Source organism: Lingula anatina, chromosome 10 (assembly GCF_051362555.1).
Source record: "Lingula anatina isolate TDL-2025a chromosome 10, LinAna3.0, whole genome shotgun sequence".
NCBI classification, from domain to species: Eukaryota; Metazoa; Brachiopoda; class Lingulata; order Lingulida; family Lingulidae; genus Lingula; species Lingula anatina.
Genome location: NC_141776.1, coordinates 2,158,400 through 2,185,765, shown reverse-complemented (window position 1 = coordinate 2,185,765; position 27,366 = coordinate 2,158,400). Strand labels below are relative to the sequence as shown.

Genomic DNA, 27,366 nt, shown 5'->3' with positions numbered 1-27,366 from the left:
TAAAAAATAACTTCGGACTATACCAAGCTGATGAATATTTGTACTCAATAAAACAAAATCTATGGAATAGTTTGTGATTTTTAGGCATAACTGCATTTTAAATAAATGTACTCACCGTTCTGTCTTCTAAATACATGGTCTTTGAGAGAAAATCAATTCCTATTGTGGCCTGAAAAATTAAAAACACAAAATTAAGATATATAAGTAAAGTGGAAAAATGATATCTTGCTACATAAAGGTCTATTAACCCTGAAAAGAAGTGGACCAGATTATTTTATTTTAAGAACAATTTATTAAAAAATTACCAAAAACTATGGGTTCACCTTTAACAGAATTGGAGCAAAACTCTAAAAGTCTAAAAGTTAAGACCCTTTTTCCAGCCCAACTTCTGCAAAAACTGACAGACAGAGCTGTCCTCAAAGAAGCAGAAAAATTTTCTGGTCTAAAAAATTTAGACACCAAACTTCACTTGCAAAAACTGACACCCCTGTGCTGGACATTCCAAAGCAAGCAGACTAAAATTCTGGTCTAAAAGTTAATACTAATTTTTTAGCAGTTTAGACCCTTTTTCTAGCGAAAAATCTTCAAAAACTGACACCCAAGGGAACAGTGCTGCCCTGTCGGAAGCAGACTGAAATTCCAGTCAAAAATGTTTAAACCCCTTTTCCCAGTCTAACTTATTTTTGTGAAAACTGACACCCTAGGGCCTTGTGCTGTCCTGGAGAAAACTATCAACTTGATACCAGCCCCATAATGTCTTCCGATCAATAACCATCTAGGTTGTTACTGCCAAATGTTTAGAAATTTCCATGGCATTTTAATAATTGTTTCTTGATTATTCCCATCAATAACAGTGGATCATATTAACCTGACTGCTATGAGTCATGGGCTTGTAAGTTTTCCTTTCAAACTTGACATGTATTGGTATTGCTAGGTTTGTACACATTCAACACAATTCTGTGACACTGTGTGTGTGTGTGTGTGTGTGTGTGTGTGTGTGTGTGTGGAGAGAGAGAGAGAGCACTAGTGCATGTTCCCAACTGCATTTCAGTAGTTAATGTGGGATCAGAAAGCGAGTACTTCCTAACTAGTACATTAACAAAATATCTGAACAATGTGTGTGCGCACACGTACATGTCTGTATGCATGCTTACTAGTATGTTGGTGACAGATACTGAGGGACCATTCAGACAGACACATCAAACTACTGTAGTTGGGTTGGTCCAACTCAGCTCTTGAGTGCTCTCAAGTAAATCCAATCAACTGTACTGAATGGCGTGCTTCCTGGAGCAGCTAGGCTGTAATGAAGTCTAGTGCATACAGAGGATAATTACTAGTACCTCCTTAGCTGCTCCAGGAGGCATGTCAGTCAATTAAGCAGATTCCACTGATTGCACTTAGCAAATACTACTAGGATGTGTTTTTCAGAATGGGGTCTAACAAGGCAAAAGGGGGAGCAGTTAGTATAAGCAGTCACTGAAGTTAACATCTGTTTCAAGTTGTTCAGAATACATCCTATGTCTGCCTCTGAGATTTGAAAATCAAGCACCTTAAAGGAGAAAAAGAGAACGGTGCATGTTGGTTACACCACAGTCATCAAACAACTGCTCAACCAAGAGAATTGTCACTAAGAATTATCACCACTCCAATATTTGCTGTTACAGGTTGGTCTATTTAAAATCTACTCAGGGGTTTGGGGAAATCAGGGTAACAAACGAAGTTCATTCTGAGGGCAAGAATGTAATCGATTGACCAGTCACAGCGTCTGGTTGATTCAGTTTCTATCTCTCGTGACTCCCTGAGGTTATTTGAAGCTATCGCACTTACATAACAACAACGACCGTTGCCAAGATAGGAGATTAGTAGGCTTCCATGCACTTCTATTGATTTGGCATTTTTTTTATTACTCAACCCAGGGCAGAAACCAATACAAGTGATGTTTGAAAGATTGAAAAGCATCCTTTGGGCTGTGCACAGTTTCTGCTTCTTTATGATGACGTTGTTACCTTCCCTACTGGTTAAATCAAAGATGAGAAAGAAAAAAAAAAAAAAAAAAAAAAAAACAAGTAAAAAACTTACATTAAAAATTAATAAAACAAATTTATAATAGTAACTTTTAAAAAAAGTCACTGTATCAACCCACACCAATTTAACTGAAGACATTAAAAAATTTGGTTGTACAAAAAGTGATCCCTAATTTCTCCAGTTAGACAATAAAGACCCTTCTTCTCCCTTTTCCTAAAGTTGGACAAGAATGAATCTCCTTTGGGTTCTGCTGAGGTTTAAAAACGTTGCAAATTTCAGTGGAAATCCAGTAAAAAATCATCAGAGCTGTACAAAACAAGTTTGACTACAGTAATACAACATTAATCACGCAAAAATTCACACTTAGAAAAAAAACTGTAACTGTTCTATAGACCCAAGTAAAAGCATGTTGGAAAAAAATAATTTATTGATCTGTTAGGCACAACATCAGTTGCTCCAATATCTTTCTCATCATCTCAGAAATCAAACTTCATCAGGGAGCAAATTTGAGTGCACCAAACACTCCACTAATAAGCCAAGGGCAATATCAGACCTATTTCTTGGACGTTACACCTAAAACCACTCCAAGACTATCCCCAGAAAAAAAAATCATCTTCACCCTGGGAAACCCATATTGACTTTTAATCAACACATACATCTTCAGAGTTGAACTAAACAAATTTGACAGCAGTAATCATTAATTATTCAAATAAATCCCTAAAAACTGTAACTGTTCCAAATACTAGTACCCAAGTAAAAAAAGTACACTTGAAAGAAATCATTTATTGATTTGCACAATATCAGTTGGTCCAATATCTTTCTCATCATCTCAGAAATCAAACTTCATCCGGGAGCAAGTTTGAGTGCACCAAACACTCCACTACACCAGGGGCGATATCAGACCTAACTCTGCAACGTAACATCCAAAGCCTGTCCCAGACTAACCCCAGAAAAAAGAGGACTCCACTGCAATTAAAAAAGTCATCATCACCCTGAGAATCACATACTGTCTTTTAATCAACATATGTTGAGTTACAGTGCCAATACCTCAACTCTCAGACTAAAGAACAGGGTGCTATACAGACCTCAATTTACCGAAGTTAGCCTCCAAACGGTTTTCGTCAAAATGGGGCTTAAACACGACCATGGGCGATATACAAATATTCTATCGATCAATAAAATCCCTAGACATTCGAGGACACATCTTAGAAGATGATGAATAGACTAGACAGAAAGCTAATAAGCTGACTCATCCCAGCAAAAAGCACTTGTTACAAGTCAGACTTCGTTCTCTGTAAATTTTATCTCTTGGCTGCGATCAAACTGGCAATATATATCTGTTCCAGGCTGGCAAATTGTGTATCTTTTCCAACAACTTCAGTGTTTGTATTTACCAGTACTAGTAATGATATCTCCAGATCTCTTCTCTCTCTGGCTAGTCATTTTAGGACCCAAGCTTACAGCAAAACATAGCGACTGAAAGATGCTAAGGGGGGAAGGCTTTGGTTTTTGACCCACAGACTATAAGGCATCATCCCTAAACCTGTCTGGTTTCAATCAACATAAATCTATTGAAGTATCTGCTTATAAACAGAGGAAACGTGAATGAGAATAGTGGTTGCTTGTTTTTTTTTTGTCTAAAAGTACATCAGTTCAATCTAAAGGAGACAAAAACATAAATTCCCTATAATAAACAATTTAATGGGTTCAAGTGAAGCATACAGAATTTGTGGCTGTCACTGAAGAGAGGAACTGACCCATATTTTCAGTTCACTGCAGATAAATAAGGACAACCTATGATAAATGACCAGAGGAGATAACTAAGGTCAACTACTGATAGGTCAATTATCCTCACAGTATGGGCACTAAAAATAAGGTCAACTTGTAGATATATCACCAAATTAGATAAATAAGGTCAATGCATTGCTCACAGATCAACTAAAATATAAGAGGTCAAATAATAATATTTAGCCAAAAATAGACCATAAGTTCGACTTCCAGGTGATATAGATATCCCATTAGTAAATTAGGCTATTCTTGTTCGTGGGAGTATAAATAATGTAGGATATTCCGTCAGAACTATTAGAAATTCTCAGAAAATGCACCATAAACAGGCCATCAAAATTCCACTGCTTGTCGAATCCAGGAAAACGACCTTAAGTATTCAGGCCAAGTAGCACTTATATCACAAATTCCACATCCAACAGTGAGTGATCTAGGAAATATCACGGCAATTCCCAGTAATGAGATCATTACAATGCCAGAGAGCCATTCCGGAGGACAACAACCCTGCGCTGAACTAAATATGAACAGAAATTCCAGGAATCGCCAAAGAAATCGATGATAACGACCATTACCCAATGGGGTAAGGATAAAGATTAGTGAATCTTAACAATACTTGATAGCAACCTAGGAGCTTAGGATAGTTTACTGTTGGGGATAAATACTATCACTGTCTTGTCCCAAATATATTCTCCTGTCGAATGTCAACTAAGTTTCTAACCAACAAATTTTAGCAGTTGTGTTATGCACTCAAACTGAGAACAACAGTTTCTTCAAAACAAGTGCTATAATCTGGGAAACCACTCTGAATTTAGCTACTATCACGGTAAAAACTTAGACTGTTTTGAATTTTTTTGTCTGTTCCATTGCACCCTGTGGTACTCTCTTGTCCCATTATCATGTGCTAAATGGCCAAATCATCTGTTTCGATGATGGCTTCATTTTCAGTCAGAAGATTCAGGGAAGGGGGTACACTCTCACATAAGAGACATTTTCTTTAATATAATAATTATCAAAAATCATGGATTATTGTTTTTTTTTTTTTTTTATGTTCAAGCCAAATCACAATTATTATTGGTACCAAAGATACCAGTTGACTTACTCCTTCTTATTTGTAATTTTTATCAAACATCACCATTCCAATGAATTATTATAGCAAAATAACAATATATTCATAGCTTCTAAAGATGCTAGCATCATTACTCCTACTTCTATAATCACACTACTGTGCTATCAAGACAGCAATTATAAATGTATTACAATCAATGATAAAAGTGTGGACAGCTTCATCTGATATGTACCATGATGATGGCTTAATCTTCAGTCTGAAGATTCAGGAAAAGGGGTAATCATGTTTCATTTTCTTTTGCTTTTAAAGGTACCATTATTCCAACTTAAATATTATCCATGTATTAGAGCACATTCAGAACACCCGACTATTTGATCCCTGGATCAAATATGGCAACCCAATGAAACTCTTTATTCCTTATTAGACACTGAATAGATTCCCTCTGGGAATTCACAACAACCATTTAAGATGGTTGGCCACATTTGACCTTCAGATCTGTTAGGCCGCATTCAGAACAGTGGACTAACTAGTCCGAGGTCAAATATGGCGACATACTAAAAAGCCTGCAGTCTAATTTGCTAATAGACACTGAACAGATTCCCCGTGGGAAAGTATTCAAGTGGGTCGGCCATATTTGACCCCAGGACTAGTAAGTCAGCTGTCCTGAATGTGTTCTTACAGTCAATATTGAGAAAAGGTTAGACAGTCTCACCTGATATGTGTTGTCAAAACTGTCGTACATGAACCTTGTGATCAGAGATGTCTTCCCCACTGGAATAGAGAGAAAAAAGGTCAATGCAGCAAAAGACATGAAATGTGCAGGATTTATAAATAAATAAATAAATAAATAAAATAAAATAAAATAAGCAACAATTCAAATAAAAAATCTGCTAGACAGACAAATGCAACATTCACTTTAATTTGTAGTATACTAGTAACAAGGTCCTTCCTTTTTATTTTGTATTCAAACAACAATGCAAACAGGTATGACTGCCATTTATTGAAAAAGTCTAGCGAAAATATGGCACAGGGTCTACACGTACCCCTACTCTCCCATTTTTATTGCAGATCTGCATCAATCTCGAAAACTGATATTTTATCTCCCAAAACGTTGAAATCAGCCAATAGTCCAAAAAATCTCATCCTGTTTGAATCTTAATGTACTCTGAGTATTTTAAGACCAGTAATTTATCACCAAAAGCACCGTATCTACTAATTAACTTCTCTCTTTTTTTTTTAACGGTGATAATTTTCAACAACTGGTAATGTATTTATCATGCCCCAGGGAGATAAATCGTGCGTCATATTAGAAAAGACTGGGGGAAGAAAACAGGAGAAGAAAGCAATTTCACACATCTGTTATTCTGCACTTCCTCCATGTTGGCGAGACAACAGAGAATCGGCTTAATTTGATGAACTGGATGCTAATAGAGAGAAATTCTGTTTATCCTTTCTATGAGCCAGAGAAGTACAGATAAATGGAAGTGTGGAGAATCAATAGAACAAGGCTTAATACCAGATAAAGTCGTGTTCCCAGTCAAGCTGCATTAACCCATCTCACTTTGATCATTTTCAGTGGGCTCTCTGCTAGTGTTTAACTCACCATAGCAGGTGATTCTAATCCCTCAGGTATTCCACATACCACCATAGTTGTATTTCAATCCAGTTGCAAGATTCTAGATTGGGTTTGGAGAGCCAATCTTAGCCAGGTACCATGATGATGGGTTGTACTCAGTTAGAACCTCCCAATTTCAATGGAACCACACCTTTCTTTTTAGTCTGCTCAGATGAAATTCGATGTCAGACTGCAAAGCTTACAAGTCTACATGTTTACTGACGTCTGAGTACAAATTCATCCAGCTTCTTGAGTGGTCTTCACTAAATTACTAGTATATACTAGTAGTGTACGTTACTTATAAGCCTTACTGATATGTCTTATGTGTAGCACACTAAGTACTAAGATTAGTTACATACTGCTGCTGTTATTCAATTTTTTTCTAGACTATAAAAAAATCAAAGCATTCTGAAAAATAACCTTTTGGTAACTTTTTTTTGTTTTTTTACTCAGAAATTATTTATATATTTTAAAGCTTTTTGGCTAAAACAAAACTTAATATGTAGTAAATCAAGGTCTAGGAATCAAACGAAAGCAAGTAGTAGTAAAGAACACATTGCTCAGAAGCCCTATAAAGACACGTGTGCACACACAAACACACACCTTCATACGGACACATCTTACATACAAGCATGCACACACACACACACACACAACTACACATTCCTGTAAACGTAAAACAAAACTATAAAGCCCCTAAATAAGCCAATGACCATTCCATCTTATCAGAATGTCTTCAGTATGTGGTACTACAGGACAACCATCTTGGGACCATGGAACATGAAAAATTTTTACATCTGGGGCTCATCTCGGAAGACAACCAGCTCTTTTTCCAGACCCCAAGAGACTTTGCAAATGTAATGTTAGATATGCACTGCTGCAGGCACAACTACAAGCAAGTTTCATTGAATTATTTTCATACATTATTTTTATTTTTCAGAATTCTTTGGTGTCAAGGTACCTTGCAGTTTCCTAACACTCAGGGTAGCAATCACAACCCTCTTTCAGGGTGAGAGACAGTATTTTCTATTTTCATTCTAGAGGGACATCCACAAAATTTTCAATGCATCTGCACTTCCCTGTATTGTCCATCGCAAATTTTTGCAAAGAAAAAGAAGAAAAAAATTCATCGCCCAGCTGGTTGAGAGCAGCTGTGACATGGGCAACAAGGATCACTGTACCATAATCTAATAGTAGCTGGACAGTGGTCATCAATAAAGACACCATCCAATTAACTGTCCACTCAGTCAACTCATAACAAGATTATTCTGGCCAGTTCTGACCTTGGAGCTTTTCTAATGGACTTTCATGTCTAGGATCAGAGACATTATTTCTTTTTAACAATGAAAACTACTGCTACATATCCATTTCATCAGGCATTCAGAACACTAGAGAGATAATTATGCCTTAATGGCCATCAAATTCATTATACACAGTTAACGATGTTGAGATAATTACTCTGGTTTGGTATCCACTTTTGACTTTGACTGTAGTTGGATATCAAAGGTTATAGCAGCTTTTTCAAAAAAAAAAAAATGCTTTTCAAGTTATACAATTTTTCCGACTTAAATGGTCAGAAGCACTAATGAGAGAGAGAGAGAGAGAGAGAGAGAGAGGGAGAGAATTGAAGGGATGGAAAGGGGTAAGAACAGGAATGCTGCATTCCTATCATCCACATACTCAGAAAAAGCTTAGTAGTAGACTACTTAACATTTCCATTCAAATACCATCACTAATTCAGTTTACAGAAAAGCTCCTGTCAGGGCTAACAGAGATTTAATTATTTACACTCCAGTTCAATCCCTGTGTCTCTAAGCTGTGTGTCATATTGTGTAATCACAGTCCATCAATACTTTATATCTCCTCTACCTTAACAACATAATTATTTGGTGCATAGAGATGTGGGCCCAAATGAAGCATCCCCCCCCCCCCCCCCCCCACGCTCTCAAAATTAATTGTACTGCAATCCCCTGAAAACTTTCTAAAATTTATCTCAGTGTAGTTTAAAAGAATAGTGATATAGGTGTGATTGTGTGTGTGTGTGTGTGTGTGTGTGTGTGTGTGTGTGACGAGAGAGAGAGAGAGAGAGAGAGACATGCGAGAGAGAGGGAGAGAGAGAAAGAGAGATGGGGTTACAAAGTGAAAAATAATAGCTGAATAGTTCCTCATTGGTTTTTAGGGAATAAAGGGCTATAAAATGTGTTCTTAAACAGGATATGTTTAATACACAGTGACATCTGATGAAACAAAAACAATACAGTCCCATGACTTGAAAATGTTAGTCCTGTGCCAACACATTGTTCATGGACTATAAAAAAATAAGTCTCAAGGCAATAATAAAAAAAATATCCAGCATCATATGTTTGAATTTTTTTGGTTTCATATATCTACTAAGCCAGTAAATATTGATTTTCCAACCCATGTTCAAGAACACTCTCCTGCCAAAAAAAAAAAAAAAAAAAAAAAAACAAAAAAAACAAAAAAAACAGCAACGTTATCTTAGAATTTTCTTAAAATTCTATTTTCTACTTGTCTAATAAATCTTTTCATTTCTTTTTTCACTGCTGCTAGAATCTGGTAATTTGCTAGTACACTTGTTCCTAAAGTGAACTGCATGTAGATGGTTATTACATACTAATGATAAATACTATAAACATCAATAAACAAGTCAATTAATAATAATAGTGATATTTGTTTGATAAATTTTCTTAAGTTCATAAAAGCTACATAAAGATAAGCATCTATTACAGTTACACATTCAATTGAAAGATGCACTCACAGCATTCAATAATACAAATAACTAATAGTAAATTATTTATCTCATCATTAGCCCTCTCTCCCTTCATTCTCTCTCAATTCACCCCCTCCCTCTGTCCCTCTCTGTTCCTCCCTCAATCATCTTTTTCCCATCCTTTCTCCCCCTCTCTCTCTACCTCAACATAACGACACTTTCCTTCATTTTCTCCAACTTCACTCCCTTCTGTCTCTCTTTGTCCTTCTCTCCATCCTCTCTCTCCTTTCCTCCCTTCTCATTCTCTCTCTCCCTCTCTCTGGCACAACTTACCCCCTAGATTCCCCAACAGACACAGCCTAGCCTTGTGCCAGGTGTGCACAGGTGATGAATACCTGTCAGATGACAGATACATCCTGATGGTATGAAACCCTGGGATTCTATTACAGCTTCCTCAGTCAAATACTTTCTGAAAGAGTTTCTCTGTGAACTGTACCTTCCTGTGCTAAGATTCAGTTTCAGTCTCTCTGGTTGGAAATATATTTTTCTTACAGACTTAGAGACTATTAGTCCCAAGACAGCAGTGAAATTCTCTGGTGACTTGTCTTAGTAGTATGTGTGACGCCACACAATAAGAATTAACTGACTAGACAGTAATTATAAATAGCAGTTGCAGGTTGATCAAAATGACTGATATCGAACTACTTCATGAAATAATAAGTGACAAGAGTCCACTGTGAACTTCAGCTCCCAGGACTCGAAGATACCTTTGCTCCTTTCAAGGTTCAACATACACAGACAAATTACACCGTGTTATATAATATATTACACCAGGAGTGAAGTTTTATCCTCAAAATGATCAAAACTCAGGGTCTTACAAACACCACATAGGCAAGGTGCTAAGCTCCGTCTTCTTCAAGCTGGTGTGGTGAAACCCAGGGTGTAAAGTACAGTCAAATGCACAATATGTATATTCCAGGCACAGAGTTCTATCTTCAAACTGGTCTCATGAAACTCGCAGTTAAAAAAACACCATATATATATATACACAGGGTGCTTAGCTTTGTCCTCAAACTGGTCTAATGAAACCCAGGGTGCAACATTAGTTGTATCGATTCAAAATACTGAACGCCTTCCTTCTTTTTAAATAAGTAGGTGGGTGTGACTGCCAAATTGCCAATCTACAAGAACAAGGCACTTTCTGGATGGTAAAACATCTCAATGGAAGCACACATCACAACTCTATTGCATGAACTGTAATGAACAGGTGATACTCAGTCCACCTCAACTGAAGCTAATCTAATCCTGTTTTGAGGTATTTTGCAATTCAGCTCTCAACATTTCCCCTCTTTTCCCCTGCCTTGTTGGAACCAAGTGAGTTGGAGGAATGACTCATCTCTTGTGTTATGATAATGTATATAAACATAAATAGATGACACCTCTTCTAATGTTAGGTCATTAGCTGTTTACAATATAATATGGGCAACTAACCACAAACAAGGACTGAAAACAGTCACAGCTCAAAGGGCAGTCTTTTTATTGGGTGATGACTTCTACACTTATCAATTGCTACCGCTTGCTTACACACTGAATTTCCAAGTCATCATCATTCATGATAATTTTGCGAGAATATTTCAAAAGGGGGTGTGGCAGGTGCATACGTAAGCGTCCTCTGGGAAGTTCTTGCTCAATATTTTGTCTGCTGAGGTAGCAAGACAAATGAGAATTTACGAGGTTTATTTCAGGATTTTTAACGGGTTCAAAAAAGATGGGTCCGTCTGCATGCAGAAGTGATTAATAAAACCGGAAATCACCTTTAGAAATGGACTAACGAGACGACTTCTAGTCGTCACTAATCATTTTCTTCTATGTTTAAAGAGCCATTGGAGAACACAATGGTATATGATGTCTCGTCTGACATCATCGCATTTTTCACATATGAGAAAGAAATATATTTTGTCATAAATCTTCAGTAGCCCTGTCAATCGGGTGAAACCGACCCTGTAAGAAACGATCACCGGCTTCAACTTACCGCTTTGCTCTCCCAGAAACACGAGCTTAAATTTCCGCAAGGGGTTCCCGAATTCTCCTGCTGACATTTTTCTTTTGTTCTAGTTTATGTTTAGATCACCAAAGTCTTTTTTTCATTAAAAATCCGATCTTTTTTAGTAGTACCCCCTCAGCATTCAACTCGCCACGTCCAGAGCCTCGATGTGATATGAATTACTCATGCGCACTCCACTTTGACAAATGTTTGTTCATTGGTTAATCACGATCATGTGGCTTGGACAAAATGGTGGAAACCAGTTTTTCCGTGCTTCCAAGATAAATTTTTATGAGAATTTGAAACGTCTGATAAAAAGTGAAAATTATCACTTTCAGGTGAATCGAAATAATCGCTCGTAAAATGTCTTGTTTGCTCACCTTGTGAAGGAAGCGTGTGCCTTCTCCCAACATGGCATACTCAATTAAAGATGAGCATTACTACTGTATTCCATAAAAATGAAGGACTAGTAGTAATGCAAATATAACTGTATTTACTTGTTGACGCTCAATTTAATTTTGATTTTGAGAAAGTTAAATTTTAAGGAACTAACAACAAACACGATTATAGCGAGTTCAAGACTCAGCCAATTTTAAGTTGGCCAAATCTTATTTTATTTATTTTTGTTCTGTACATATTTTACAGCCAAATTCTTTAATTTTTAAACAATTTGATTACAAATTGAACCTGGTAGAGGACTTGGTTATTCAAGAAATTTACATATCCCTTTACTAATAGTAAAGGGGACCCTTGTGATTTTTGTTTGTATAAATAAGTATTAAAATTAACATTTTTCATCTTTAAAATGCCATCCTCTAACAACTGCACCCTTAAAAACAATTTGGCTTTGAAGCTGAAAATGTTATTGTGTTTAATCTCTATATATACGTATAAGGACTATATTTATATAACATGCCTGGCACCCTATTTTTTGTACACAACAGGTGCTGAAATATGAACACCAATTATCATCATTATATTTTTAAATTTTGACATAATTCAAAACTTGTGCACAAAAACAGGCACCAAGCATGCACTTGAGCTTTTATTTCTTTCTATCTTAAGAGTACTACAAGAACGAATAATTATTTCACCATCCTGGGCCATCTTAAACTTAGAAAGTAAATATCTACAAAATCCCTCAAATGAGGACATTTTTTTTCAGAAAAAAAAGTTTAAATTAATGCCTAATTGGCATGAAGGGTTACACTGCCATTTACAGCCTGCACCCAATGGAAGCACAAAAAAAAAAAAAAAAGACAATTTTATCAATGTTTGTACTTGTATCCAATACAAGCAGCCCTGAATTAAAATGACCCAGTTTGGATAGCTAATACTATATACGTGTATTATCTTATGCAGGTTCTCATGAACACAAAAAAACTGGCAATGCTAAGAGCAGCATGGCTGTTTCCCAGCACTGGTATATTACATACAATGCAGCAAACATCCCATGTAAAAGAGCAAAGCTTGTGTCCACAATTGCAAGGGTTTGACCATAAAAATGGTGATAGAAAAAAAGTTCACTGAAACTGACAATGATGACAGGGAACTACTGACAGTAATTAAATGCCACACATTTTGAGTGAAACCTGCAGGTATGTTTAAAAGATTCCTCGTAAAATTATTTTAACCCTCGCCCCATACTTACTCACAGGACTTACACCTCCACCTCTTTTCCCTTTTTTTTAATGAAAAATTTATTAATCTGAGTTATTTAAAATTTCTGAGCTAAATCCTCTCTCTGCAAAGATCATTTTCGTAAAATCTTTACAAAGAACTGTGAGAAAACTGTGAGGCTTAGGGAAATATGCTCTTTTTCTTAGAAATGAGTTCAGTAACACCAAGTGCATGTTCGCTAGGTAAGCATGATCAATATTCATGGCAAACTTGTCCTGTTAACTCTTTGACACTCAGTTACTTCTCTTGGCTATCATATGGGTCTCAGTCAAACAAAACTGAGACATCCTTATTAATCTGCATACTTCTGACCTATGAGGGTTTTGTATTGTATAAAGATTTATCACTTTTGCTTTTGTTGACAAAAAAAATCAAACCACATTCATCAAAGCAACCACCGACTAGAAGCAAAACTAAATGTTTGGATGTAAATTCGTTTCAACCAAACTGTGGAGAAATGAGGGGTTGACCTTTGGACCCTGCAAGGTCAAGGTCGACACTTCTCTCCTCACATTATTAATAAATTTAACTCTTCAAAATACATCACCTTTTTAAGGTCATTAAAACCAAGCTGAAAGAAGTAACCAGACTTCATTCTCATACATTTTATAATATTTTTTCAAAATTAAAAAATAAAAAAAAATTATTTTCTTCAATAGCTGTTCGTAATCTTTTGCTATCAATTCTTTTTTTCTTGCATTTTTCACTCAGTAATGGCTTATGAAACCTTACTAAAATGAGTTTACACTTAAGCAATTCTTCTGACAGCAGGAAAGCAATCACAAGCTTTGTCTTGTATTTTAAACTGAAAGACCAAAGGCTGGCCCGTAATGTGTGTTTGCATGTGCACTGGCTTGTGCCGTGTTTGTGTTGCTTCTCTCACCCTTGCAACCCACATCTCAAAAACCAGTCATTCTTGCACTCCATCATCCTCACAGTAACACATTTGGGAAGGAACACATGTTATCATAAGCCTGTTAAACCGAGTCAATCAGTTTTTGTCCACACTGACACCTCCTGATCAGAATAACAAAGCCATCCTTTTTTTTTTTTTTACTGTCGCTCAACACATTATCACTCACTCAACACATCAGTTGAATAGGTCAGTTGAAATCAGTCGAAAATTCTGTGCTCCATTTTGTCTTAGCATTGAGACATAAAAAGATGCTGAACTCATTTCCCTCTTGTACTTCAACTTATTAGCTCTTCACAAGGAAATCTATTGACTGGGTTCTGTATTCATTTATAATTGATTGCAACTCAGTTGAATCAAAACCAAACTCCTCCACTTTAGATAATGGTAAAATTCACGAACAATGAATTCTTCCTTTTGTCTCTTCCCATGGTAAAATAATTATCCTATTAATCCACGGGTGAGATCTTGTTTTAAGACAGGAGCTGATTTTCTCCCTTCTTTTCATGGTGAAAAAATATTGAATAGGATATGTCTGCCATTTTCATCCATTCATTCATTTTCATCCACCCATTCATTCTTTCTTTTCTTCTTTCTCTTCATCTAACACTTCAACAATGCCCTCTGATATGTTGTTTCCAATCCTTTAGAATTGAAACCCCTCTGATGGTATCTTGGCATTGGGATCGAACTGGAAGCCTTCGCCTGAGGCCTCGGGTACCACGTTTGGGTCTTCGTCGATCTGTGGGTGGAAAAAATCAAAGGTTCTCAAATTCTGTCTTAATGTCCGTTTCCAATGGAGATTAAGAGACACAACTGACTACATACAATCTCCGTACTAAGACATTTAATTATACTTATTCAAACCACATGCACAAAAAGTCAATTTCCCCTTTTTCTGAGCACTGTCAATGCTACTGTAGATACATGCATCACCTTCATCACTTTGCCATCACTGTGCCTTTATTTTTGATAATTTTACTTTTATGTTAGAAAATAAAGTATACTCACGTCCCCAGAGAAGTACTGATCAATGATTTCATATGCTAGTTTATAAATTTCTTCATTTTCATGGTTTTGCAATGACTCAATTTTATCCAACCCTAAAAAGAAAGAAAATCATATTTCTGATTTTTGAAAAATAGATAGGCATATACTGTTGTTGAAAATTATGTTGACTTGAGCACACAAATATCACTTTAATCCATTTAATCACTTAAATTAGTCATCATTTAATATCACTTAATTCAAAGTTTGAATGAATTGTATTAAGCTACTCTGAATTGCAGGTAAACAATATTCATAAAATATGACAATAAGATTTTCAGAATGAGTCAATCACATTAGAAACTGAAACAAAAAGCTAACAAATCTACAAAATTAGCAATAGAAGAACCAATGCTACTTTGGGACTAATAAAAACAAGAACACCGATTCAGAAGCAAAAAAAAAAAATTCCTTTAAGTTGGTAACGCACCTCCGCACCCCTCTATCTCGTTACAAATCCTCTCCGTGTCATCTCCTGCCATCTTGAGGATGTTGTTAATGCCGTCAAGGACCACCTGGATCACCTGTAGCTCCTTCACCGTCATCAGGTTACAAAATGGCGGTATTACGCCTTGCTGCACCACGTACGCCACCTGATCCTTACGCCCGCTTATTGTAAGGTTGCTGATTGCCCACGCAGCCTCTTTCTGGGTTTGAAACTCACCCTTGAAATGTGAATGGTGTATTTGTTATTTTGGTACTTTTTTTTTATTCTCACAAACTAGTTTGACACAATAACCATATCATCAAAGTTTACACCTGTGAATGTCAGCTAATACAATCAATGCAGAAAATGTCAAATTCTTACTTCAAAAGATGTATTAGTAAAGGTACAAAATACAGCACCGAAATATCTAGAAATCTGGGTAAAGGGAGAAGACTTGTTTCTCTTCTCTGAGAAGTGTACCTACCCTGTTAAGATGATGTATTATCATAGGTATAAGCTTGGCATCAATGACGGCTTGCACCTGCTGCTGGTTACCTGCTGTGATGTTAGACAAGAACCACACTGCTTCCTGGGAGAGTTGGGGGGAGAAAATAGAGAACATTATGCTGAATAACTGTTTAACGAATCAAGAATTTCATATGGAAATTATGCTGAAAAACTCATTTACCACATGTGCATTTAAACACAATGTGTTTTGTTATACTAGGGGAAATATAAGCTGTCGGACTGAATCTAACTGAGAAGCAGACATATCAAAATGTTCCTATATATTTTCAAAGATAAACATCTATTGAAAATGATGAAAAGCATTTCTTCAAGAATCGAGTTTATGCTTCGACAAGGATATCATGCTCCAACCTCTTTCTTCTCCAGAGCTCGCTATATCAAATTTGTCAAATTTCTAAATTGTGAAAAAAAAAGAAGTCTCGACCATCAGAACCGTACATGTTAAGATTGTCTTAAACAGACACCCTCTACATGTAAAGAAATTCAAATCAAGACCACCAAGGACAGCTCCAAAATAATCAACCGATCAAAATCACTCACAACCTGACAGGGAGAAATAAGGCCGAGAGACAAAAGGGAAGAGATAAAGTAGGAAGAGACAGCATGTTTGAATGAAAATAATGGGCTGGTTTTGTTTCATAATCATCGACCTCAATCACTGGGGTCTCAGATGCACTCCGTGTTCTTCACATCTGCTGTGAAAATCGGGCCCACCTTGTTTTTCTTGATGAATTAATGGTAAGATATTAGGGAAGATAAATTACATGTAACCACACACACATTTTTAATGATTGAACAATTTTATATGATACACCATGATCATGATCTGAATTTCATTTTCATCATTTGTTGAGACTTTGACCTCTTCAGGGACTGTTTGTGACAAAAGAGCTAAAACGTGAAGAGTTCATGACAGGTGTTTTATATAGGAAAATAACATTACTGTACATCCTCTCTCTCTCTCTTTTCAGCAATCTCGCTCTCACTCTCTTTTCAGCCATCTCTCTCTCTCTCTCTCTCTCTCTCTCTCTCTCTCTCTCTCTCCAGCCATCTCACATTCTCTCTTTTTCACTTTTACTTTACCTTGTTTATTTTTTCCCTGGTGTGAGATAGGAGTGCCTGGAAATGATTTAAGGCCCCACAGTTGAGGACCACCTGTGTCTGTTCATCTGTACCTGTCACGATGTTCCCTACCGCTCTCAGGGCCGCCGTCTTCAAAACAACAACAATAAATAATAATAATAAAAGTTATAACAAATGAATAAAAGGCTAGATGTCAGCTTAATACAGAAACCTTTTGAAACTTCAGTACGCTCACTAGGTTAAGCTACAAATAAAGTAAACGGGCTGTGTGTTTGTGATTTTTGTATGTGTGATAGAGAGAGAGAGAGAGAGAGTGTGTGTGTGTGTGTGTGTGTGTGTGTGTGAGGAGGAGGTCGGGAGTGTTTTAGCTTTAACCTTGTCTTTAAGGTAAATTAAAGGACCAGATTAAAATTTATCCAGCTAATATTAGGTTTTGGAATTTTTTGTTAAAAGACAAAGTCACTACTGTATCAAAGATCTGGAACAGAAACTGATAAAATATTACCCTTTGCCCAACCTATAAATTCATCATCTCCTTGAAGGGATAATAACTCTTTGTATGAGATCTATATTTCACAATCAAAACATTGTGAACAGCTCATAGAAATATAATATATTCTGTTGTACCACAAAAACTGCAGTTATAGCTATTATTCTGATATCTGAACTTGTCTTTAGACCACATGACCTCCATTGATGGCTATACTCTGTTATAATCTCTTAAGAGATTATAACAAAAAATAACTTTTTAGAAAAAAAAAACAGGGACTAACTTTGAATGTAAAAATGGATTCATTAAGAAGGTATAAGAAAATTGTTGTTTACTCCAGGAAAATTCATTTTTTTGGCCAAAACGAAGAGTTATTATCCCTTCAACCTTGAAAAAGGAAGGGATAACAAACGACATTAAGTCCATTAACGAGACCACCATTTTTACCTGTACTTTCACCTCCTGATGACTTAACAAAGGAACAAGGTAAGGCACAACCCCAGAGTCTATCACCATTTGAATCTGTTCGTTACCACCATCTGTGAGATATGACAGCGCCCATACTGTGTCCACTAGAATCTGTAGAAAACAAAAATATAAGATTACATCTGTGAGATATGACAGCACCCACACTGTGTCCACTAGAATCTGTAGAAAACAAAAATTTAAGAATACATAAGTTTTCTTCAATGCATAGTCATTAAATACAGTAAAATACACTAAATAACAGTTTAATTGCATTGCCACACCGATAACCGACTTGTCTCATCAAACAGGAATTAAACTCCTTACACTTAACAGAATACAAGTCTGTTTATAAATAAATACAAACAGATGCTGGGGATTATCATAAAACGAACAAACAGTTAATAAGAAGCTTGTGATCCTTACATTTGTATCTGTATGATGAATAAGGATTAGTAACGCCGGCAAGAGTTCCTTAATTGTGTCAACATGTGGCGCTGGATCTTTGTTACGACACAGGTTGACGATGACCCACGTGACATTGCGTAAAAAGGAGAGAGGGATTGCAGGGTTGATGAAGGCTAAAAGAGGCTTGACCACGCCTAGACCTATGACATAGTCTCTGCAATGAGGACCATCACCTGAAATTGGTGGGAAAATATCAAAAAATATAATAAATTTGATGAAATTGAACGTGTACATTTCTCTGACTTAATTTAATCATAGAAGGAAATTATATTGATAAATATATAAGTAAATTTGATGAAACCAAATGTGTTAAACTGTCTCATTTCATCCATTCATTCGAGGAAAGTGGACACTGGTGAAAAATCTCTTTAATCAGACATAAGAGTGGGTTTTTGAAAAAAAATCTTTAAAGCTAAATTGCAGGACCAACGCCTTTTGCCAGTGGGTCCTTTAGAAGTTCAAAATTACAGAAATTCAAAGATTTTGCAGGTAAAACATTCATGTCTGTTCAACAACATCTCGGCACTACAGTAAATTGTTTGAATATGTACAGAAATGAAACACAATCATTTAAATAGAAATAGTATTATCATATTAATAACAGATAATATTTTTCATTATTATTACTTTTCTACTTATCACACTTACCAATGATATTTCCTAAGGCCCAGACAGCTTGCTCACATACATTTTGATGTTGAGATTCTAAAAGCCTTAAAAATAACGGGACAGCACCTAAAAGATATATAAACATTCTTGATTAACACATGGCCTATTCATGCAAATAAGAAAACAAACAAATAAATGAATAAATAAATGAATAAATAAACAAGAGCAAGCTGTACTGATTTGTTGTGATGTGTTTTACCAGCTAGGCCCTATTGAGGGTTATTTCAGGTAGATAACTGAAACAAACATTGATGTTGACCTACTTTTTTATCATATTTAGACCAAGGTGACCTACTTACCAGCTTCCACCACAGCTTGTGTTTGCTGAGAGGTGCCTGAAGCAATGTTTGTGAGCGCCCAAGCAGCTTCAAACTGTAACGAGGGACTGGAACAGAAACGGTTCATATGCAAAATGAGAAAGTCTTATGCGGCTAGTTTTCAGTTGAAAGGAGTCAAAACAATGAAAAACTGACATTTTTTTTTCTTTGCTGAATATTTCATTTATCTTTTTGCCTAAATAATTTTTTAAGCATTTACAGGCATGAGACCAGTCCTCACTGAAAAAGCAGGATTTACACGATTCACAAGAATGACCCAAATGACCCTGAAAAAGTTGGAATTCCGACAGAAGTCAAAAAAAGTCTCATCAGTGATTTAGTAAAAATATTTATATTACTTTTAGCTTTAAAACTCCCTACCTACCAACTCTGGATTGGCAATCGGTGCCAAAAACTTTTACTGGCCCAAGCCTTAATGTAACTGACATTTTGGTATGGAGTCAATGTTAATGCCACTGTCAGAATAAGCCTAGGATTCAAGAGTGTATCAATAAAAGAGTACTTACTTGGTAGCACAGCTCAAACAATGGACTAAAATGGGCAAAATTCCAGAAGAAATCAGGTCATCTATGGGAGGGTTCCTGTCACTGGACAGCAGTTTTCTGGAAAAAAACACATCAAAAAATGTAGTGATACCAATTTTAGGGCACATTCAAAACAGCAGACTAACACAGATCTGCAGGTGTAATATTCAGTGTCTAATCAGGCATTAAGCAGCAAGCTTTTAAGCGGGTTGCCATATTTGATCTGTGGATATGTTAGTCCCCTGTTCTGAATGTGCTCTAATTCAAAAGTTTAACTTTGAGCGCTGTCATCAATGTTGACAGAATCATGGTATAGCTGAAGTATTTGGAAGGGATTGATGTAAACGAAAATGAGTCTGGGAGTTGGTTCTATAAGACCAAAATTTTTCTTTATCGTCTGACTCAAAATAAATAAGCAGTATTCCACTTAAACTGAAGCAACTTAACTCTGGAGCACTCATGCTGAAAATGAAAACTGAATTGAAGTAGAGCAAGATCAGTCTAAGAATTCAGACCAAAGTTCAGTCACAAGATTTTTGATGAAACTTGCCACTGTAATTCATATATTAAGCCTGTTTTCAACTTGTCTTTAGACTAACGTTCCCACAGAGTTGATTCAGGAAATTTTCCATCATAATTCAAATAGTTAAATATTGAAGCTATTTTCAACTTTTGGTCAAGTTCTTTTTTTTTTTTTTTTTTTTGTTTCATTTAAATATTGAGGCTATTTTGCAACTTCTGGGCAAGTTCTTTTAGGACTGTTTCCAGTCATAATACAAATATTTTCAATGTGTGGTCTTACCTAGCAGCTTGTACAGCACTGAGTTGGACACCGGGCTCTGGGCTGGCAGCATTCTGAACTATCGTTTCTAAGGACTGGTTCATCAAAGGTTTGTCATTATCATCAGAGTCAGTACTGTTTTCATGTTGGGGCACGTTCCTTTTCTTTCTTAGATGTTCTTCTCTTTTGTTCTGAAAGACGGGATAAAGAACTGTTTGACATAGCATTCATTAAACTTGTCGGAGTTCTCGCGATTGTTGTGGTTTACTTGGCAATAGAGCCTGGATGATTTTTACACACCAATACACATCTGTCAGCTCATTATAAATAAACCAAGTCCATTCACTAAGTTTTTGGCTTTTCTTGAGGCCTTTCAAATGAGTACAATGAAAACATAAAATGAGTGTGCTAAAGATGAGAAATTGTGTCTCCTGCAGGCCTAGTATGACTCACCTTTCTCAGTTCAACAGTAACTTCTGCTCTCCTCAGTCTCTGTTGCTGTTAAAACAGAAGACAACCAATATATGTTAAGACTTATTATGATTCAACCAGATAATATAAAATTCTGCTACCTGAAATTCTCATCCAAAAACAAATAATAATAACAATACTATAATCTAAAGCTGATAAACCCTGAATTTCAACCTAAGAACACATTTGAAAACTGATAATCACTTAGGTTTAATTCCTGATAAGGAATGAAACCCTGTAAAAAGTTACAATTATTAACCAGGATCTAAAACAGCACAGCATACTGTACTTGTACAGCATACTTGTACAAGTCTCCTTTACTGTCAATTTAAGTACAAAAATCACAAAGGTTTACTTTTCATATCTCCTTGTTATGGGTTAACACTTCCTACTATATATTAATCACTATTTGTGTTGAAAATTTTAAACATTATTAATTTGTTTTTAAATAACATATTTAAAATCTTTGGTCTCTAGTTAAATAAAGAGCACATAAAACCATCTCTTGTAACTTCTTCAGCTAAGAAAATACTATCAATTTCATTAAAACAGAAATATGAAAGCAAAAGAACACTCTAGGCTACAGGCTGCTTAATAACCGAAGAACTGGATGGTTTAGAAAGACAAATAGCCTATGTGTAGTTAATTTGATAAGTATCATGGGCTGAAGAACAAGAATATGTGATAATAAGTTATCCTTAAATTTGGTTTATCACTGAATCACTTTAGGAAACTTGGCTCATTATCTAAGACAAAACTCGTTAACTAGACAAATGACAGAAAACCATGCCAAGCCCTTCCCATGGTTTCAAAGTGAATATTCACACTGAAAATTACACTCTCGCACAAAACCTACCTCCAAATCTTTTCCTTTGTTTTTAAACAATTGCTGCCGAGTGGCTTTCGGGTCCTCTGAGGCCATTTTTCTGTCTTAATTTTTGATTATTTCACAAGTTACTTCTTCTGTATTCCTTACAAAATGCCGGCCTCTTTCTGGATTTTTTTATCCTAACCCATCAGAAACAATCACGGTGATTGGGCTAAATGCTTGAACTTGAATTGAGGTTTCAGTCACATTTTTCCTTTTTCTAATAAATTAGATGATCAAACCTACTTAAATTTGGGTTGTGACTTATCCATCTTTTGTCGATTTAAAATGCAATAAAATTAAATTTAATTTGAACATGTGCAAGGAAATTATCCGATTTATTTCAGAGACCAACGTACAACACTCTAGCCAATCATAGCGCCCATAGCTTAAATTCCTCGAGCAAATTGCAGAGCCCTGCAGAGCCTCACATATCAGATAAGTTTCGAATTTTTACGTCAAATAATTACGAGGCTTTCAAAATATCACACACATCCTCAAATATGAGTATCAGTGTCATAATAGTTACACTTTTATTATTTTAAGATTTCCGACATAAAGGTGTTTTCATCAAAATGAAACATGCAAAACTAAAAAATGGATTTCACAATAACTTCATTCGTAATTTGAAAGCGAAATGGCGGGGTCTGGAATGAATACGGGAGAGTTAGTGATAACGGTATCGCTGCTGGTGCAAGTCGCAGCGGGTGTTTTAGCGGCTCTGCTGCTCGGCAAGAAGCTTTCTAGAGGCGATAAATGTGCTCTTGGATTTTGGGTTTTCAACGCCTTGGTTAATATCACCATGGTAAGTGACGTTCAATTCGGGCGGGAAACCGACGACGGCGATTCCACTGTCACGGTGTCGCTCTTAAAACTTTATGTAGTGCATTACGGAACTGAACAGGATACGTGGTAGATGATAACGTGTTTTAAAAAATTAAAAGAAAGTCTCAAATTAGCTACAAGTACTGTACTTCCTCCCAGAACTATTTCTGAATGGTGTTGGTTGGGGGGGGGGGGGGGGGGGGGGGGGGCACTAGTAAAATTTTTGTTAAAATCTTCTTGCCTCATTCCAAAATAAGAGTTTAAATACTTCGGCAGGGGTGTGATGTGAGGAAAGGCGTCGATGCTTCTCACATACTGGGAGTTTTGATTGGGAGAGGGGGGAGGGTTCTAAAATACAAAGATACTTGATTGCTTTATAAAGTACTATAATATAATAATGAGTTATAGAATTTATTTTGTGCCATTTGCTTGCCAATTTTTTTTTTCAAAATTTAGGAACACGAGAAAAAGAAAAACTCCAGAATAGAATTTTAATATTAAGTGTCTTTGCACAAACAAAAGTGAATAAAAATATTTAGTACAGAACTTAAACCTGTTTATTTTTCATTTTTTTGCTGTATGTTTGTATTCCAGTGCATTCCATATGCTGTCATGTCTCTGGTGGGAAATGTCAAGGACTATAAGAACTTTGTTGCTCTTATGTGTGAGTATATGTACCAGAAACAACACAGGGTTAATTATGAAATACCTCAAACTTCTGAAGTAAATAAGTCTTCAATTAAGCTCCAAAATTCAGTAATGGGATTGTTTTCGTATGAAGAAATCTGTAAATCAAATACTGGCTTCATGCTGATAAAATTAAAGCCTAATCAGTAAATTAGTTAAAAATTTGTAGACACTGTTTCAGTAGTATTGACTAGTTCTAGATAGCGAGCACCATATGGCTAAAAACATACATGTGATGTCAGTAAGAGATGAGCATTTCTACCCTTATGTGACTGGATATGTAAATTAGTTCAAGAATATGCCAATACTTGGTCACTTTTATAACACAAGAAAGAATACTATTATAATTCTGTCATTCTGTCCAAAAGTAAGCCAAATCTCTTCATCGATATAGAGCTTAAAAACTGTTGTATAATTCAGTCCAAGAGTACGCCAAGGCAGACAAGAGATACGGTGTGGCTGACCCTAACATGATCTGTATTGAGTTGGCGCAGGCCGTGGTGGGTACTTCGCTGTCGATAGCCGTCATTACTGCCATCTTGCAGAACAAAAAATGGAGGCATCTGGCGCAGCTGGTACTTCTCGTCGTTGAGTTGTACGGAGGTGAGTGTTTTTAACTGGTTGGAATTAGCTCTCTGTTTACGTGTGCAAGTATGGAAATTAATATAAACTAAATCCTCACCAAATTAAGACTAGATAAACAGTTCATAACAACAATTCATACTTGGCTTGGTGATACAATTTCTTATAGACAAGTAAAAAATGAAAAATTCAAACTACAAAATTAAGGAAAACTGTATTTTAACAGACATAGATTTGATGATTTAGAAGTTGCCTTTATATTAGCATGTACCATGGGCTTATGATAAAGTTCACCAGGTTTGTACACCTGGTAAACATGGGATTTACTTAATCCTGGGGTTGTGAGAGATAGTCTTTGTACTGTTTACTTTGTTAACTAACTGTTGTGACATACCTTTCTCTGCTGTGAAGTATTTGCTAGGTTTTACTTTGTGAACTCTTTAGCCAGACAACTGATACTTTTTAAAGTATTTAAAAATAATCAGTATTTATCCTAAAGCTTAATAATAATTATGATAATTATTATGAATGATACATGTTCTATAAAGAAAATGGTAAAAGTTACTGAAAACAACATAAAATTATCAAGTCTTAAAATATTATAACATTCATTTTTAGATAAAAATTTCAAGACAATTTAATCCTTAAGTAAAATTTGTGAGTTCTCAAATGGTGAAAGTATTTGCAGATTTAAAGGTTCTTAATTTTGGATCAGAAAATTTGAGCATGCTCTTAAAGTAAACCAACATTGGGCAATAGGTGAAGATCCCCCCTCCCAAAAAAAAGAAAAAAAAGTTCAGTAGTTACACACCAAAGTCTTCCATATTTATTAAGAAGTCCATCTCTGAAGATTGAGATTCTTATTCCGAGTTGAGAATCAGTAGCAGCCCTGTATAGAGCCCACTGTAATACTGTGTTTATTTACTTATATACTTAAAACCCACCCATACTTGCATTTACATTGGTTTAAGCTTACCCAATGTTTGCTGCAGAGTTAAGTTTTAAGAGAAATGGACTTACCCAGGATTTTCCAGTCTCACTGGGGTTGGAGGGGTATTTTACAAAAGAACATTTGGTTGATAGTTGGCCCAAACTTTTTGACCATTAGTTTTGTTTAGTTTGATCAAAGAGTTCTTGAGGTCTAGACCAGCTATATGAAAAATTGCACCTGAGAAATTTTTTATAACAAGAAAGATATTACTGCTTTTTTAATCAACATGTTTTACTGTAGTAGACCACTACAGATGTACACAACAAATCTGGTCTCAAGTCTGGTTTTCAGTCTAAAGTTCTTTCTGGAACGGGGCTCAGGTGAATTATTTGCATTAGTCATAAGGGAAGGGGGTTTATGCTGTGAAGGTAGTTCAGTGGATAAGTGACATGCAGTGCCCAGTTATGATTCTCTTCCCACTCACTTCATATTTATGGTAAATAAACAAAAAATTATCAAACATCTATTTATTTTCAGTGTACATGATGTTTGCCCCTGAGCTAATCTCCGGACTGAAGAATTTCAACCCCGCCAAGCTGGTCCAGCTGTTTGTGATGAATGGGGTGTTCTTGGTCATCAGGCTCGCCCTCCTCGCCCAGTCACTGCAGGTCCTGTGTGGGGGTAAGAAACAGGCGCCCTCTTCAGGGGCCAGCACCCCGCGCAGCACGGGAGGAAGGTACAATCTACGAGCCAAGAAGGAATAGAAAAATGGACATCGAAAGAGATTCTAGGAAACATCTTTTAAGGAAAAAAATAGCAATCATGTATCTGAGCTCATTTTGGTACATTTTAGCCTCATGGTTAAAATATTTTGAATTTCTCCATTCTGAGCATATTTGGCTTTTGGAAAATATTAAACATTTCAGTTTTTAAACAAACTTATCACCAATACTGTCTCTGAAATTCAGATTTTATTGTTCTGCTATTTGATTTTGTGAACTTTATCAAGAGTAAGTCCAGCAACCTGTCTCAGCTAGCAAGTCTTGTGTTTTAAGATTTGGTTTATGATATGACAGTTAATTTTCTTATTTAATTGTTTGTGTCATACATTTGTTTGGTTGATAATATTTGACTTACTTTCTACATGATTGTAGAAAAAGATTAGGTGGCAGTCAGCAACATTAAACCTTTTGTATTAGCACTGAATGGTAATTGTTGAACAGTTTCTTGAATTGCCTCAAAAAGTCAATAATCCAAAGTGCTTTTATTCATTTATTTATTGAATCTATTTTTCATTGTATTTCTCTCTTGCGAATATTTTAAACCAACTTTTACTATTTTTCTTTCACTGGTTTTGGTTAATAGTGTGGATATATGTAACTTTGGTATACTTGAGGTCCATGGTTATGTTGGGAAATTGTTAATCCATGTTTTAGGTGACACTACCACCAGGATTTTTTCATTGCATGTTTTTTTCTGGCAGGAAAAGTATATGCACATGTATCCAGTATATAAAATGATTTTCTTTAAAAATAATTCATATTTGACAATTATTCTATTTCAAAGGTCTTACTGTTTTAGAGACAAATTTTTGATGATTCAAAATTTTATACTGTAACTTTATATTTTATAATGGTAGGGTAAAAAAAATTTTTTTCTCATTCATAATGTTAAATACTTTTATCTTATATGGTGTGTGTAGATAATAGGATTGGATTTATCAGGTAGTATTTACAGCATTCCAGAATTACACTTATAGTTTAGAATTAATTTTCTTAACATATCTTAAAGAAAAGGTCACATTTTGCCAAATTTTAGAATGTTGCTGTGTTACTGTGAAAGGCAGCTTTAAGTGATTGAGATCAGTCAATTCTCAGGGTATGTATCATAAAACATGCTTCTCTTTAAAGTCCTGTCTTCAGATGTAACATTGAAAAGTGTATTTTACTTGTATTGTATCAATTCTTGAGCCAAATTTTATTTTTAAATTGTGGCTTCTTTAAATGTTTGTAGCCCATTGAGTGTTGTGTGTTATTCAGATTTGTGTTGAATTTTTTTTTCTTGTATCAGATTTTTAGAATATTCCCTATTGCTGCTTTTGCTAGGTTGTTCTATACATTTAGAATTATGTTTTGATTTTTGATAGATTTTAAATTTCACTTTCTTTAAAGTTAATAATCACCATTTCTCTATTTATGTAATTAAATGAAACTATATATTGTGTGAATCTTTGATGTGGAACAAAAATATAGGCACTATTTTTTTAGAGGAAAACATGTTGTGGTTATTGGCTTCCTAAAAATTGTCAAGTCAATTCATCATT

At 35.6% G+C, this 27,366-nt stretch overlaps 3 protein-coding genes across 11 annotated transcripts in view; 1 reads left to right on the top strand and 2 right to left on the bottom strand.

Annotated features, from left to right (window-relative positions):
• The window catches only part of LOC106172495 (ras-related protein Rab6), a 28,178-nt gene extending 16,724 nt beyond the window's left edge, over positions 1–11,454 (bottom strand). Inside the window, exons 1-3 of one of the 9 annotated variants that reach the window (XM_086997991.1) lie at positions 11,255–11,454; positions 5,589–5,647; positions 116–169 (exon numbers count right to left, since the gene is read on the bottom strand). In XM_086997991.1, the coding sequence (XP_086854117.1) occupies positions 116–169; positions 5,589–5,647; positions 11,255–11,321 (180 nt within the window). In that variant the 5' untranslated portion in view covers positions 11,322–11,454. Of the gene's footprint in view, positions 1–115; positions 170–5,588; positions 5,648–9,555; positions 10,587–11,254 lie in introns of those variants that run through there. The other 8 variants (XM_086997994.1, XM_086997995.1, XM_086997990.1 and 5 more) reach the window with 8 other exon arrangements.
• A 376-nt stretch (positions 11,455–11,830) lies between these two features.
• Positions 11,831–22,268, bottom strand: LOC106172475 (importin subunit alpha-3-like). Its single transcript, XM_086997986.1, has 13 exons — positions 22,007–22,268; positions 21,133–21,177; positions 20,701–20,870; positions 19,881–19,976; positions 19,336–19,421; positions 19,016–19,102; positions 18,326–18,540; positions 17,882–18,013; positions 16,945–17,073; positions 15,818–15,922; positions 15,337–15,571; positions 14,871–14,962; positions 11,831–14,601 (listed from the first exon to the last, which is right to left on the bottom strand). The coding sequence occupies exons 1-13, from the start codon at positions 22,070–22,072 to the stop codon at positions 14,506–14,508; spliced, it is 1,554 nt and encodes a 517-aa protein (XP_086854112.1). The 5' UTR covers positions 22,073–22,268; the 3' UTR covers positions 11,831–14,505.
• A 352-nt stretch (positions 22,269–22,620) lies between these two features.
• Positions 22,621–27,306, top strand: LOC106160282 (emopamil-binding protein-like). The gene is made up of 4 exons (XM_013536832.3): positions 22,621–22,823; positions 23,438–23,507; positions 23,951–24,133; positions 25,581–27,306. Exons 1-4 carry the CDS (start codon positions 22,656–22,658, stop codon positions 25,805–25,807), a joined length of 648 nt encoding a protein of 215 aa, XP_013392286.1. The 5' UTR covers positions 22,621–22,655; the 3' UTR covers positions 25,808–27,306.
• The last annotated feature ends 60 nt before the right edge of the window (positions 27,307–27,366 follow it).

Bases quoted from the DNA above. Each gene is read 5' to 3' on its own strand.
- LOC106172475 (XM_086997986.1), bottom strand. From the start codon at position 22,072: ATGGCCTCAGAGGACCCGAAAGCCACTCGGCAGCAATTGTTTAAAAAC. The intron at 18,014-18,325 runs GTAAGGATCACA...TGTTTTCTACAG, and splicing joins TTCATCATACAGATACAAAT to ATTCTAGTGGACACAGTATG. The intron at 14,963-15,336 runs GTGCGTTACCAA...CTTTCTTTTTAG, and splicing joins CGAGATAGAGGGGTGCGGAG to GGTTGGATAAAATTGAGTCA.
- LOC106160282 (XM_013536832.3), top strand. From the start codon at position 22,656: ATGGCGGGGTCTGGAATGAATACGGGAGAGTTAGTGATAACGGTATCG. The intron at 22,824-23,437 runs GTAAGTGACGTT...TTTGTATTCCAG, and splicing joins CCTTGGTTAATATCACCATG to TGCATTCCATATGCTGTCAT. The intron at 24,134-25,580 runs GTGAGTGTTTTT...ATTTATTTTCAG, and splicing joins CGTCGTTGAGTTGTACGGAG to TGTACATGATGTTTGCCCCT.